General features: G+C 31.9%; 1 protein-coding gene across 1 annotated transcript; it reads right to left on the bottom strand.

Moving 5' to 3' along the window:
* On the bottom strand, window positions 1–13,887 carry LOTGIDRAFT_228755 (hypothetical protein). Its single transcript, XM_009059722.1, has 23 exons — window positions 13,851–13,887; window positions 13,146–13,472; window positions 12,812–12,928; window positions 12,346–12,528; window positions 11,866–11,972; window positions 11,271–11,315; window positions 11,038–11,124; window positions 10,536–10,615; window positions 9,593–9,670; window positions 9,270–9,444; window positions 8,688–8,843; window positions 8,221–8,352; window positions 6,809–6,888; window positions 5,975–6,062; window positions 5,747–5,824; window positions 5,194–5,317; window positions 4,563–4,927; window positions 4,284–4,329; window positions 4,099–4,217; window positions 3,373–3,477; window positions 1,229–1,387; window positions 160–453; window positions 1–135 (listed from the first exon to the last, which is right to left on the bottom strand). The coding sequence occupies exons 2-22, from the start codon at window positions 13,429–13,431 to the stop codon at window positions 352–354; spliced, it is 2,712 nt and encodes a 903-aa protein (XP_009057970.1). The 5' UTR covers window positions 13,432–13,472; window positions 13,851–13,887; the 3' UTR covers window positions 1–135; window positions 160–351.
* Between the last annotated feature and the right edge of the window lie 1,769 nt (window positions 13,888–15,656).

Below are 15,656 nucleotides of genomic sequence, written 5' to 3'. Positions count from 1 at the left end.
ATGATCATTATAATTATTAAGTATATGACTATGTAAACAGGATTTAAACAGAATAACAAGTGTAAAATAGTAAATGATTAAACATACAATAAAAAAAAACACATCACTAAGACAAATATATATGACTAATGTATAAGAGATGTACACTGTCTTTAAAATAAAGAACTTTTTAATTTTAAAGATACTGATTTTTGCATAACATCATCCAAATTTGCATGAAGGTCTAATCACATAATATCATGAAAGTTATCATCAAGTTAGAAATTTCAGATAAAACATTACTACTTTTCAGGTCCTATTACATAAAGATTGTATTACTTCCTTAGTCGTCCAACAATTTTTGACTATTTTTCATGTTATAAGATATTTAGTTGTTGGAACTAATGATTTGGTTTTAATACAAGTCCATAACCATTTATCAATGACTGTTTTTCCTTTAACACTTGCATTGATCTAAAAAAATATAGTAAATAATGAATTTTGCCATAGAACAACTGTTAAAAAAAAAGAAAAACATGGTAATAAACAAAATGTATATATCATAATTGTTTGGATATTGAAATTATGACATTGTAAATTATAGCAAATTGTTTCTAATGGGGGACAGGTATATATTCATTTAACCAATTGCACCTTAGTTTCAGAAATGAGAATTTTTTTAGCTAATATTTCCAAAATCATGTGTGTCCAGAATTATCTGCATTTTAGAGTGACCACTCATCTTTTCTTGAGACTATGTCATATATAGAAAAAGTCAAATAGAAATAAAGTGAATTCGGGAGAGGGGTAATATAGGCAAAGCCTGTTCCCCAATACTTTTCTTTTTGAATAAAATATTGTTTACAAAAAAAAAAAAATAAAGTGAATTCCTAAGTTGAGATATTCGTGAAGAAATTATGCAATTTTCGTACATTTCTACTACTCTACTCATGAAGACTTAAGTATATTCAAGACCTAAACCAACCCCCAAAAATGGTGAACCTGTCTGAAACTGCTAAGGTGGATGCTATGAAATTGTTTTAATTCCCATAATTGTTAATATTTGAATAAAAGTATCAAAATTCACAGTAGTACAGCATATTATTTTGTGGGGACATATTAAACAAATGTAGGCTTACAGTCTTACTACAAAAAATAATCAAGCTTATTCAAAGGGAATATAATCCATGACAATGATGGGAGTAAACAATTTCATTATAATCTGAGTATGTGAAAGACAATTACTTACTGAATTTCCATAAGTTGATATCAAATGTGTGGCTGTATTTTTGTCAAATTCAGCTACAATATCTCCATTAAAGGCAATAACATAACGTTTTAATACTTTATATTTATCTATATTGTTAGGCAGATAGATTTTACATCCAGTAAAAATATCTGGTAATTTCTGAAATAAATATGAGGTTTACAGCTTTTCATAAAGGGAAGTGACTAGTATTCTTAAAATAAAATAGAATATAGGACAACAATTTTCTCACAACAGTAACTGTGCAACAGATCATACAAAAACCAATATCGATAACATTACCGGTTTCTACTGTTCAACTATTGAACAAATCAAGACATTTCTTTACAGCTGCATAATATTAATTGATTCATTTCCTAACTAACTGTACTGATGTCAATTCTGTTCTGTTCATTAATAACCAGGGACTACTCTATGCGTCTCTTTTAAGGGGCATTCCGCTTTTTTGTTTCATTATCATATAAGAACAGAGAGTAATAATCGTTAATTAAGCAGTTTGACCAGTTTTGGTCTTTGACTTTATAATATCTCGATATTATTAGTTGAAACCTTTAGAATACGTAGGAGACATATTTCTCTTCAATTAGGCAGTTAATTTACTTGAATCCATGCAGTAGTTTTGCAACAGCTTTCAAAGTTATCTTGCCAGGCAATGTAAACATATGCCCACTACAAGCTGTCATAAATGATAAAATCTTTCATGGCTTAATAATGAATTTTCAAATTATCTTAAAAATATAAGTCAAGGCAAACCTCAAAAACAGTTCATCAAATTGTCATCAAATTGAACGTGTTTTAAGGAAGTCAAGGGCAATAACCCCAAAACCGTTCATCCGATTCTTACCAATAACATACTTGACTGAGATCTTATTAATGTATACATACATGCGTACCAAGTTTCATCAAAACTGTAATCTATATCAAGCAAAATTTGACGTGTTTTTACTAAGTTGAGGGCAATAACTCTGAAACCGTTCATCTCATCAATATAGCCTCTACCGTGCCTACAAGAAATGTAAACGGTTAGACGGAATGACCGACAGATATATAAAAAGCATTGTTTACGCAAACTTTTTGAATATTTTGGCGATAAAAAATTAAAAAACAAACAAAACATGTGCCTTTTATCATAGTTTGCCAATTATTTGGTGATAAAGTATGCCCCCAGCATAAGAAAGAATTTGGGTGAAAAGATATTAAAAGAGATAAATTGGGAAAGTCTCGAATTATTAACTAAAAAAAAAAATTAAGATTATGACCTTGTATTAATAATATTGTCTTTTGGTTTGGGCTCATTTACCTGAGGGCTGATTCAAATTTGAGCTTATTTTCTTTCCTGTTTGGGCTACTGATTGAGAAAAACAATACCAGAAGAAGATGCTTATTAACATATTGCATATCATCACTTTATCAACAGTGTTCAGTGACTCAACTATAATAAGGATAGGTTCATAAGGAGTGATTTTCCCAATTTGTTAATTTCCAGGGGGAGGGAAGCCCCAACACACTTAGGTCCACAGACCCCACTCATCTAGATGAGCCCCTGATAGTCTTTATAATGAAGGGTTTCCAAATTTAGTTGAAAGAAATTGTACTTGATCCATCATACTTGATTTATTATAGTATATAGTCAAATAAGAACTCTACAGGATTTGATAATCCATTAGAAAATATCTGAATATCTCCCAATTTACATTGTCTGACAACTAAGGTTTATAAGGGAAACTGCCCTGTAGAAACATTAATAAACCTTTGTAGTTCGAGTTCGATTTAAGATTGCAAAAAAATTCACAAATAACTTGCAAATTCACAGCTTTACATGGAGGCATAATTAAATAAAAAAATAAATAAATTAACAGAAAGAAAGCACAGTGTGACAAATCAATTACACAAAAATTGAATTTTGGTCATATGGAAGCAGGTCTAAAAATAATACAATATTCATCTCTCTATTGATACATGTAATCAACAGAATAAATTCAATTATATTAACATATTCATAATCTACCATAGTTCAATAAGTATAAATTAAACTATAAATATTTTAACCCGAAGCCATGATATTTTTATTTTCATGTATGAACTATTAAGTTTTTACATCCTATAGGATATAGGATATAACTTACATTGGAAGAAGATTTGACAGGAGTGGCTGCCTTGTGGTCAAAGTTTTTTTTGTGAGCTGGGCTTGTCTGGTAGCAGTTTTCTCCATATTTACATGATGGCTTCATCTACAATAGAGCATACAAACTTATATTTAGTCATGATAGTATTTAAGCAGAATTATTGGTTAACAGAAATCCAAAACTTTGATTGAGTCAATGTTATATCAGCTCTATAATGATTTTGCACACCATTCCAATTTTCATTCACGGGTATTAGGCGCTCTTGCAATTCCACATAATCACTATCACTATGTAAATGATATCTAAAATGCTTAGTTTTCATAGAAATGCGAAAACTATCAGTTCTGAAGCTGAAAATTATTCTATGCCTCCTCTTAAAGGGACAGGTGAGCCATTTTTTTGTTTGGACCAATCATACTTCAGCCAAGCCAATCAGTAACAGTGTTAACAGCTCACTGTCAAAATTTAAGACTTCAAATACATGTGTGACTGGAATTATTTGCGTTTGAGAGTTAAAATTATGACTCTGGATACTCTGTGATATATTCAAGACTAAAATCAAACCCCAATTATAACGCACCTGTTCCTTTAAATCAGAAAACAAAACAACCTTTAAATTCTTCAAAATTAAAGATTTGCACCATGTAATTCTCAGCTTTCAGGAACCCAAGATGCCAACTTGAATTTTTAAGTATGGCCCTGGTTCTTTTCTGATAAATAACAAACCTTTTTTAAAGGAGAAGATGAAGGGGTTAAGGATTCAGCTTTACGTTTAACAGGTGACACTGTAGGGGTAGTTTGAGATGTGGCAGATATAAAACTCGAGTTAGAGTCCTCCTCATCCTCTATTTTAATAGAAGTATCATGACCAGCACCATTATTATTACTAGCATTCTGCTTCATCAGTTTACCAGTACCACCTATATCTGTCCGCTCTTTAGATTTTTCATACAATTTCTGAAATGAATGAACTGATATTGTGTCCAAAGAATTCAAATTTAAATTAAGATCCACTAAAATATCAACCATGGTATTTCCAGTGAGTCAAGGCAGGATTTCTGTCACTCTGTGACTAAGATTGTCAGCATTCCTCTCATTATTGAAAGTGGTATAATTCTATAACGTTAACTTCCAGAGCAACATCCACTCATCAAAATAAAAATAATGTTCCAAAATATCACTAAGACTACCTTTAATCTAGATAAATCTGTAGCAGTCTCCCAATTCTTGTCATCGCGGATTTTCTGTACTCTTGGAAAGCGGATGGAGATGCCATCAGCAGTATGGATCTCAGCTTTACTAAATTCAGCTCCGATGATTTCCCACACTGGAGCATTTTTGGGATCAGCCACAACAAAATCAGGGACAACAGTTTTCTTGATGTTGAGCCATCCTGGTACCTTTGTGACATCTTTACTGATTTTCACCATATCAAGTTCGGTCTGAAGTCGGTCTAATGTTTTATCGTCAAGACCATTTCCTATTTTGGTAACTGTACACCATTTTTTGGTCATCTGATCGTAAACACCCAATAAAAATATGGACATCAAACCACCTAGAAGTTACATTACATCAGGGGATTTATTCTCCATAACTTAACTAAAGCTTATCACAATTGGTTTCCAAAATGAAATTAGCATACCTTTGATGAAAAGCAGTGTGTGATAAGGGCAATTTGGCAAGGACAACTGCATTAGATTTCTAATTGTTCTTGCCAGTACAAAAGGGCTAAATATTGCACATTCTGGTACAAAAGTACAAAACACAAACAATTTGAAATGAATTATTTCGAACTATTCAGAATTTAAATAAACCTTGTACCTTTGTTGCCTGTACCATAGTAGGCTCCCAACACAACAAGATCTGCTGAATCAGCCATACTGCCCTCGTGTAGATAGTCTTTTTTAACTTTTAACCAATGTCTTTTACCTGGTTCATACAAACCCTAAAAATCAAATATACACAGTTGAATCCCATTATACGGAATTGAAAAAAAAAAAAAAAAAATATGCACAATCTGAATACAAATATACATAATCTGAATACAAAAACATACACAAATATATACAATTTGAATACAATTATACAATCCGAATACAAACATACCATACACAATCTAAAATACCACAGACATTAAAACATACATTCTGAAATTATACATACAAACCCTGAAAGATCATTCTGAATCAACACATAGCGACTCTAAAATAAAATATACACACTCTGAAATAACACCAATATTTTCTGAAATAACTATAACACATAAAACAGTCTGAATGAATACACAATAGTAACATATAAGTCCTATTTTTGAAAAGTGAATTAATACAGAGAAAAATAAAACAACACAAAATTTGACTTTAATTTTACTCACATTAACATCTTTTAAAACCAGACCTTCTAATCCTTCCTGAAACACTTTATCCATCAGTTCCTGTAGATTAGGCACTTTCTAAATATAAACCAAAATTGTGCTCAAAGTTGACATTGACAAGCTGAGTAATGCCTGGTTTATTGCCTCGCTTGAAAGATTTTTAATAAAACCGCATGTAAATTATTTACATTTGCAATAAAAGTGTGTACGTGTAATAATGTATCTTACTGTAATGTGTTGATATTCTGAAAATTTAACATGATCTTTTACTTCTGTCATATTTTCTTGTAAAACTTTTCTTCTTTCTTTAAGAGGTCTGAAAAAAACAAATACATAGATCAAAACATTAGAGCCATGCTACCCCTAATAACAATAAAGAGAAAAAAATATGGAACTTTTCAATTAGAAACATAGCAAAAAAATACTAATAAAATTATTTTTCTAAACTAGAACATACACCAGGGCTGTATTTTCCTTGCATGTGCACTGTGCATGTCTGTAAATACGAACCCCCTAAGAACTCAATTTGGAAGAATATAAAAGTGGGAATTATGATGACTAATATGTAAACCTCAGTTAGGTAAATAATTATTTATTCATGGTGACTTTAGCTTATATAGCAACCACTTAATTTGAATATGTAAGGGCAACCTTTAAAACCTTCAGTGCGACTCAAGTGAGGATGAAACGCCTCAAGGACACTAATGTCTATGTATTGTTTTCAAATAAAATTGCAATAATAAAAACTTGCGACACACACTCCAAATATTAGATGAAAACTGGTTCACGTTTTATTATCTGTAATAATTTCAGCAAGCCTTCAAATTAGCTAACAACATGGTTGGATGTTGGTGGGGACTAAGCGACTAAAGAAGACAGATAAAAACACCATCAAATGATTAACCTTAGAGTTATCCCAATGAGGCATCTTGTCTCGAGGGGTGTTCTCCCTATTGCTACCCAATTCTTTGTTTAAATGAGAATACCAACTCTACCACACAAAAATATGAAGGTTATAGAAAATGTATTAAAAATTTAGATAAAAAAAAAGGGAAAACTCACTTTTCCATGAGATTAATACCATTAATATGTAAACAATCAAATACAAACAAACAAACAGAGGCATCCTGGAATGCTGCTTTCTGAAATTCATAAAAGATGTCTCAATTTTGATAACTGATACAATTGTTTTAACTTTCACACTTAATTTTTTCTGAAAGAGTGTGTATCAATCATCGATCAATAATCGATTAACAAACGAAATAATTTAATTGAGAAACCCTAGAAATACTACATTAAAACATGCCAAATTTCTTAAATTCATGGGTTATTTCTGTGTAATAGAAGTATATTCTTGCTTTGATCAGTTATTATAGTTTTGTTGTGGGTATGTTATGTGCTGAAGGGAACCTATGTGGAAGAGATTACTACTTGTTAACGGGTACAGTGGAGAAAATGTTACTTGTTATATATAATCGATTATGATATTTGATAATCAAAATATAAATTCCTAGCAACGTAATTCGATTATTTTGATCATTTTACCCAGTCCTATATATAAATCATATGCAAATTACATTACAGATGAAAATTATCTTATATATACAGAATTTTTTTTTTTTTATCTCATATGGAAATTATACTTTACATAGAAATTACATCTTGGACGGAAATTATACATATCAGACGGAAATTATATCTCATATAGAAATAATATCTCATATAGAAATTATATCTCATATAGAAATAATATCTCATATAGAAATAATATCTCATATAGAAATAATATCTCATATAGAAATAATATATCTCATATAGAAATAATATCTCATATAGAAATAATATCTCATATAGAAATAATATCTCATATAGAAATAATATATCTCATATAGAAATAATATCTCATATAGAAATAATATCTCATATAGAAATAATATCTCATATTGAAATTATATCCCAAGTGGAAACTTTATCTCCGAAATGAAAAGAATTGAATGGAGTTTTACGTCCTTCTTTCCTGCACCATGTTGGCTAATGAGGACGGGCAACCCCATGCAGGGTGCGTTGAGGGAAATTTTGCCTGGATGCATTAGCCTGCTCTTCCAACTGTCGAGGAATATTTAACGTGCCTCAGTTTATTGTCCCATCCGAACGACTAGACGCTTTTTCCATGTCAGCCCCTCGTACCTGCATTCACTGACAGGGGGAAACTGGGTTAAAAATCCGAAAGTGTTATCTCGACCTATGCCGGGATTGAATCCTGGACCTTCAGGTTAGCGAGCAAGCGTCTAACTCAGCCGCGGTGGCTCCCCTTTATCTCCGACAAAAATCATATCTCATAAAGAAAATAATATGGAAATTATCAATCAGATAGAAATTAGATCTTAAATAGAAAATAATATCTCAGATTTTAAAACCAAGGTCAGCAACTGGAAATGAAAATTACTGAAATTCTCAACAGTACTGTAATTTACCTTGTGAACACCAAGTGAACCAAATGGTAATGGCTGCCCAGTTTTTGTATCCACCAATAAAACTTCAGCATCCAATATTAAATCATTACCAGTGGGAAAAGCTTTTGGGATATAATCTTTAAAATGATTGACCTATTATATACAAAAGAAATAGATTAGGGTTTTACACTGTGGCTACATATAGTGTTGCCAATCAAGATATTTACTATAGGAAATCAGTCAGTAGGACACCAGGCTGAGATATTAAAAATTCCAATATTTCCAAACATATGACACAGAGTAGGTACAACAAGAGCAACAATGTAATTTGCAGGGGCCCAGATTATCCAAACTCATTCACAGGGGATACACAGGTAAAATGAGTAAATGTCTAATTCCAAGCAATCAGACTTTTTCACGCGGCAAACGATTAAACACATGACCATCATTTCTTGACTATTACCAAATAAGATTGCAACCAAACTTACTTTGTGAGGAACTACTGGTTTTAAACTTCTACTAAAATATCTAAATTCAGTTCCCTTTTTATGAACTTGAACCCTCTCACCATCATACTTAATCTCAGCATAAAATCCATTGGGACATTTCTTCATAGCTTGCTGTACTGAACGACAAGCTTCAGCCTGCAAATTAACAGATAATAATGGAAGTAGATTTGATTATATTCACAAAACATGCCAAATATATACCCAATATAAGTTCAAGGGGCAATATCAATAGCATTTACAACTGAATTCTTTACAACATTTCATCAAGATATCCTATAAACGGGCAGTATTATTAAAGAAGGAAAGCATGTAACAACTATTTTTAACACAGATAACAACTCAAAACCTCTTGGAATTTTTCTTTCCTGCATCATCTGTGCCCATTGACTCCTTGATTGACTGGAATAATGAGAAAAGATGACTTATTAAAGGCCACAAGACAGTTCTGCAATATGACCTTAAATAGGTGTCAAAGAGTGTACCTAAAAATATTTGCCAGACTATATAACACAATGAAAATAAGAGAACATGCTGCACTATTTGCTCTTTTATATAACATACCAACATTGGTAACACTGGTGTCATTAACATAGCTTTAACACTCAGTTTCTTCACCATTCCTGGTTTACCATTTTCACTCGCTTCTTTCTGATTGGATAAAACTCTTTCAACAACATCTTCTAAGTTACGTGAAGCTTGAAATGCTTCGTAAGCATTTGGATCTAAGGCCTCTAATCTGTAAACAAATATGATCTTTTCTGCAAAAATTCAGATTTTTCATACATTATGTGGAAGCAAAGTAAGTAAACTAATTGAGGAACAAAGTAAAGATCTACGCTCATTGATCTGAAGCGAAGTGAAACACAAAAATAAAATTGTCTTACACGTGTTTGGCTCCTGAGTTAATTCTTAAATCATGTTTTATCAACCTTATAAACATCTTTAAATCATTGGACGTACATCTGAAACACAAAACAGTGCTCAATACATCAATTGAAGAGTGATATATATATATATATTTCAGCCTGCATCCCTATTTCTTTACATCTGAAATAAACTGACAGATAAAAGAAAGTGTTCACCGACTTCATTTGACCACACACCAAAGACAAAGGCATATGTGAGATATATGATGATCGATTTATAAACAGAAATCAATTTCCTTGAATTAGAATGAAAATGCATTGTAATATAAGAGATAAAGATTGGCTGTGCGACCAGTTATCCCTGATTATCATTGATTAGTTTCGTTTTCATCAATACTTCAACGTTGGTAATGATCAGATAGTCTTGAACAATTCAGGCAGTATGAGGCTTTGCGTTGTCTGAGGCCTTTACTGAATGCCTGTTCTGTCCAACTTATTTATGCCGAAATCGTGCACGTGCATTTGGACCAATGCGATTTGGAAAGCTGCATTCGATAATCTGCATTGTGGTTATGATTACGTTGCTGGGGTTCAAACCTGTACCAGCTTTTTTGCTTTTTATACAAGTGAAAACTTTCTTTTGCCTGTCAATCTATATTAATACATATCTCCAACACATGACTTTGATGGCTAATCACCTTGAAGAGAGTCACACAGAAATGAACTATATTTGTAGCAGACATCGATTAAGAACCTCTTACTCACTGGTTTCATCATGGGCTTCAGCTATATATATCATGCGCCTGAGGACGACGGGGGAAACACGTCGAAACGTTGCATAAAACTTTAACCAGTGATTGTTGTTCCATAAAGCTGTGTCTATATATCGTACTCACAATTGCTAAATGCCATTCAAAGACTTTATATCGAGTTATGACAAAAAGTTTATGTATAATTTTACCTTTTAGCCATTTTAGTAAGAATTCTCTGTTGGTCATCTTCTTTAGTGACTTTTGATAATTCTTCAAGTAGAAAATCAACCTACAGTATATTTCAAACAATTATCTTAACAGATACAGTAGGATTTCAATTAATCTTGATAATATTTAATGAGGAACTTTGCCAAAATAAAGCCATAAACGTTAACTCACTAAACTGAGCTAAAATGTTTGCCTAATGTATCAATCACAAGAGATGTTTTTGTTAATCCATAATAAAGATAGCTGGTTTAAAATGAGGGGTTCAAACTTTTTGTTCATTAAAAATAGGTGAAAAGGATAAGAGCTCATATTACAAACATGTATAATCATCCTATAGTATTGTCATACCATACATATACTGTAGTTATATCACTGCATCAAGCCCTTTTTGTAATATTGAAATCAGAGTGACTTTCTACCATAATATAAAGGGCTGGGAGTGTAATAAACACATATAATAAATATCTTAAACCGTTTTTTCACCTGTTGTATAGACAGTTTACTTTTCCTCTGTGGTTCTAGAGTTTTACTCTGTTCAAAAAATGTCTTAATAGTTTCTGCAACATCACCCTATAAAATATTTCAAACAGAAACATTTATTTTGATTAATTCATTAATAAAATAACATACAAAGGACCCATTTTAAGAGACTGCTGTGACAACAGCTGGGGTTCCTGAATAAAGGTTTTAGATTATCAAAAGTCTAATTGGCTCACCTTGTCAAGGTCTTCTACCATATCAGCTAATATACATCCAAATATCTGAAATATCAGTCATAGTTTTTAAAGGGATTCAAAACAAAATCATGACCAGTCAACTCAAGTTATAGGGAATTTAATAGCAATTATCAACGCAACATAGGAAAGTTTCCATAATCATTAATTCTACCTCAAAATCTAGTTAACTATTCACGTTTTTTTCTTGAATCAGACCAGAATGTACACAAATTGTTAAAGCTGACCAATTAGTAATTGACATTGAGAGAATTTGGTCACATTTCTGTGAAAATATATTTAAGCAAAGTAATAAGACAATAGTTATAGTTTATTGGATTAAAGGGACTGTAAAGTGGTTTTCTAAATTTTTTATGTGTATCGAGGACACTGATAGCATCAATTTGCATCATTCCAATTTTCAATCAAGTTTCAATATGTGGTTCCTGCAATTACACTCAAACCAAGTGTTTGATGATGTCACTAATCACAAAATATACTTGTAAAACATGCTATAGAAAACCTGTTTACAATCCTTGTAATGGTTCTTTATTGAAGACTCCTACTACCTACGACACATCAACCAATATGTACTTACTTGACTGAAGAGCTTCACCAACTGTTTATTATTTAGATTATAGACTCTTTTAACAACACCAGGTAATAAGAGTTTTAATAATAGATATACACTGCCTTGATACTTATCTACAACATAATAAATATATAAAGTTTTCACCTAATTATTATATGCAATTATTACATACATGTATATCATGTGCACTGCACCTGCAAATCCTTATCAATTTGAATACGATCATGTTTAATATAATTGTCTTATAAAGATTTTACTGTTACTTCATGTTAAAGGAAGTTACAGCAGATTATCAGAATTTTCCATACAAGAATAAATAACAAGAAAAACAAATGTGGTCAATTTTGTATCATTTCCTTGGATTAGAATACTTTATAGATTAAACTGTAGCCAAACCATAGGTCAGGCTTGTATTCTTAAAAGGTGTCTGACTTTTAATTCTTATCAGTTAGTAAATCAAACAATGACAGTAATAAAGATACTCACCACCATTGCTGCCCTTTTTAATATATTTAGATACAATAGCGGTTTTACCAGTGTAAGAATTCTCTTCAGCTATAAGTGCACATAATCTACGGAACTCCCTGAATGAGTTATCTTTCTCTGCCTCTGGTGACATGTTGGTATCATATTCTATGTCATCATCAATTTTACTTGTTGATGGTTTGGCTGTAAAACAGTGTAAGATTTCACAACATGTTTCAGGTTCTGTTTTAATATTTTGGACAGTTTAAGTATGTTAAATATACTGGTTTTACTGTGAAGATACTCTTTGAGAATTTCAGTTGAAATCTTGAATTAAATCTTTTTTTTTCAAGTTGAGGGATCTTTAGCAAACCAATACCATAACAAGTAAACTACAAGGAGTAGCCTTTGACCTATCCCAGACCAGTGGGAAAATGAACAAGCTGACCTACCATGGTTGGATGAAAACAAATTCAGACAAACTTACTTTCTTTAGTGCTGGTTTCAACTTTAGGTGGAGAAAATGGTAATTTGGATTGAGTCACTGGAGCTTTCTTTTTCACTGGTGTTTTACTTGTTTTCGAACCAGCTTTAGCTAAGAAATCTGAAATATTCAGAAAATAAGTTATAGGCTAATCTACAAAAATAAAATTAATACCAAAAGAGATATTGTGATTGAAATATTTGCTTAGAGTTTTTGTAATGTAGGAAAATCGGTCATCATTTACCATTCTAAAAATTGTTATGGATAGCTTAAACTCAAAAAATATTTATTCTGCTACTAGGCCTACATTTTGACAATTATTTAAAGAAACATTAACCTTTGATGAGTTGATTAATCACATCTTTATCTTCATCCTTTAAATCTTTAAAATCTTCTAAATCATCAGGATCTTCAATTTTCTTGGTAGTTGCTCGTGCTCTGACAAATGTTTCAAAAATACATGATGGATGAAACCACTGTTTCATATCCCCTCCATCTTCACTAAAAGGATTGGAGACAACTTTACCAATTCTCATATCTCCCTTTCCAATCTTTGTTTTACATTTTTTACAGCTTGATGTTCCCAGTTTAGCATAGCCAACTATATAACGATTGTCTGACATCTTGTATTTAAGCTCTGTTTAAGCTTTGGGCTTTATTGAATCTGAAACATTACAAAAGCTTTGTGGGTTTTTAAAATTAAAGGGTTTCTGCATGCTTTGCAAGTGGGCAGTGTAGTATGTAATAAATGCCATGTTCCCAAAATGAAGTTAGCTTAACCTTACCATAAACATGTACTATGCTACTTGTACACTATTAGCCATACGGCAAACATATTCTAAATGACTTTGTCAGCAAAATAAAAATAGTATCTTACCAATCGATTTGTAAATAAAAAGACAAGAAATAAAACCGGTGAATGACGAGGACATGTCTCCAGGAACTTTCAACCTTTAAATCTAAAGACAGGCTTTCAACCTAATTCCCTAACGATCGAATATCTTTAAAGTCCAAAATCACATCATAAAATTCAATATCTCACCTTTGAAATTCAGTTTATTCGAAATATTTTCTTGTCATACACATTCAGAATTTTGCTTTGTTGTTTTTAGTGGTGGGTTATTTTTAACTTCGACACTAAAGAGTAGTAAAGGGGACGTAATTTGAGACACCAGACAACAGTTGTATCAATCAATTACACTGTAACAGGATTTTGTTGTTTAATTTGAAAAATCGAAATGGTTGGTTTAAGAGGGTATGGTTCCATATATGCGGAAGCGGTATCCGTCAAAATATTGTCTCCGTCATGCGTCAGAAAAAAAAAAAAAATTGCCGGGTGTAGCGATTTTTGACGCATCCGGACGCCTTTCCGCGCGGAGATCTCCCAAATGTGACGTATTTTGTGGGGATTCCCTGTCTTTTTTCCTGCCATATTGTGACAACGAAGATAGTGATTTCAACATACTCTTTTTTTTAAACAATATTTATTCAAGAATTACAAATATTACATACATATATATAAACATATGGTTTTGGAAACAAGCTTTAAAGCTTATATAAATCCATAGTCGACATAAAACTGAAAAACTCATAGAGTTAGTGAAAAAACACCCTCATCTTTACGATAATAGATGGCAATTACACCATGATGCGGATTTCATGTATAATAGCTGGAGCAGCATTGCCAGGATCATCGGAATCAAAGGAATAGACGTTAAATATTCTCATAAAAGACTCAAAAGGCTCCACATGGTATTGGAATGTTTGTTATAGATGCCGTTCTTGTTTATGTATATTTTATGATGGCTGGTTGACAATGATTATTGTTTAGTCCGTGCGTCAAAAGAAAGATAACGCATACGTTTAACGCACATATGGAATGATATTTGACGCATGACGGATCCGCAAGGACCATTTATGTCCGCATGACGCGTATATGGAATTTTAGCTTTACAGTACTTAAATAAAAAAAATAGAACAAATTCAGACAATAGTCTGCTAAACCTTGTTCGCCCTAGATTCCATTTGCACTAGAAAGATCAAAGATCAATTTTAAACAAACAGTATGAACTGTTCCAGTGCAAATCAATACAGTTTTAGCATGCTTCAATAACTTTCATTATTCAATGTCTTACAAACGCACTTAGCCACCTTGCTTATCAGCTATGTACTGCCATTTGCTTATAGCTGTTTTGTCCAAATTAAACGACATAACTCAAAGTTAATCTAAATTTTGACGAACTAAAATGATCACTGTGCAGACTGGTGTTCAGTACAATTTACTTCCCATTCTTATCAATACACTTCGAATATAGGATTTTTTTTTAAGGAGCTATTGTTCAAAATTAATTGATTTATATTATTGAATTTTTCTTTTTTGTAAACAATATTTTATTCATATAGAAAAGGATTGGGGAACAGGCTTTCGCCTATATTACCCCTCTCCCGAAAAAAAAAACTTTACATTATATATGCAAAAATTGTACAATAAAAATAAAAAGATAGCTTGCCAGGCAAGGTAATATACGCCCACTGGCAGCTTTGATTTTGAATAAAAATATTTAGCAGTACAGTAACAATCACCAGTATGAAATATTCAACCTTCAGTTATACACTTCATTTGAACACTTTAGGGCGATATGGAATAATATTGAGTATGAGTTACTGCCCTTGTTCTTGAAAACGTGTTCAATCTTTAGCTCGTGAAAACTCTAGAAGACAAATATTCAATCTTTAGCGAGAATCATACATTCTACAGTTTCTACGAGCTACAAATTGAACTATTTTCAAGAACAAGGGCAATAACTCTAATACTAAATATTTTTCAATCTTTCTAATTTTCAATAGG

This window comes from Lottia gigantea (assembly GCF_000327385.1).
Source record: "Lottia gigantea unplaced genomic scaffold LOTGIsca_4, whole genome shotgun sequence".
NCBI lineage: Eukaryota > Metazoa > Mollusca > Gastropoda > Lottiidae > Lottia > Lottia gigantea.
This window is presented reverse-complemented; position numbering and strand designations above follow the sequence as displayed.

Excerpts from the sequence above, each read along its gene's own strand:
- LOTGIDRAFT_228755 (XM_009059722.1), bottom strand. The coding sequence starts at position 13,431 with ATGTCAGACAATCGTTATATAGTTGGCTATGCTAAACTGGGAACATCA. Across the intron at positions 4,928-5,193 it reads CTATGGTACAGGCAACAAAG|GTGGTTTGATGTCCATATTT; the intron begins GTACAAGGTTTA and ends TGTAACTTCTAG. Across the intron at positions 454-1,228 it reads TATCAACTTATGGAAATTCA|ATCAATGCAAGTGTTAAAGG; the intron begins GTAAGTAATTGT and ends ATATTTTTTTAG.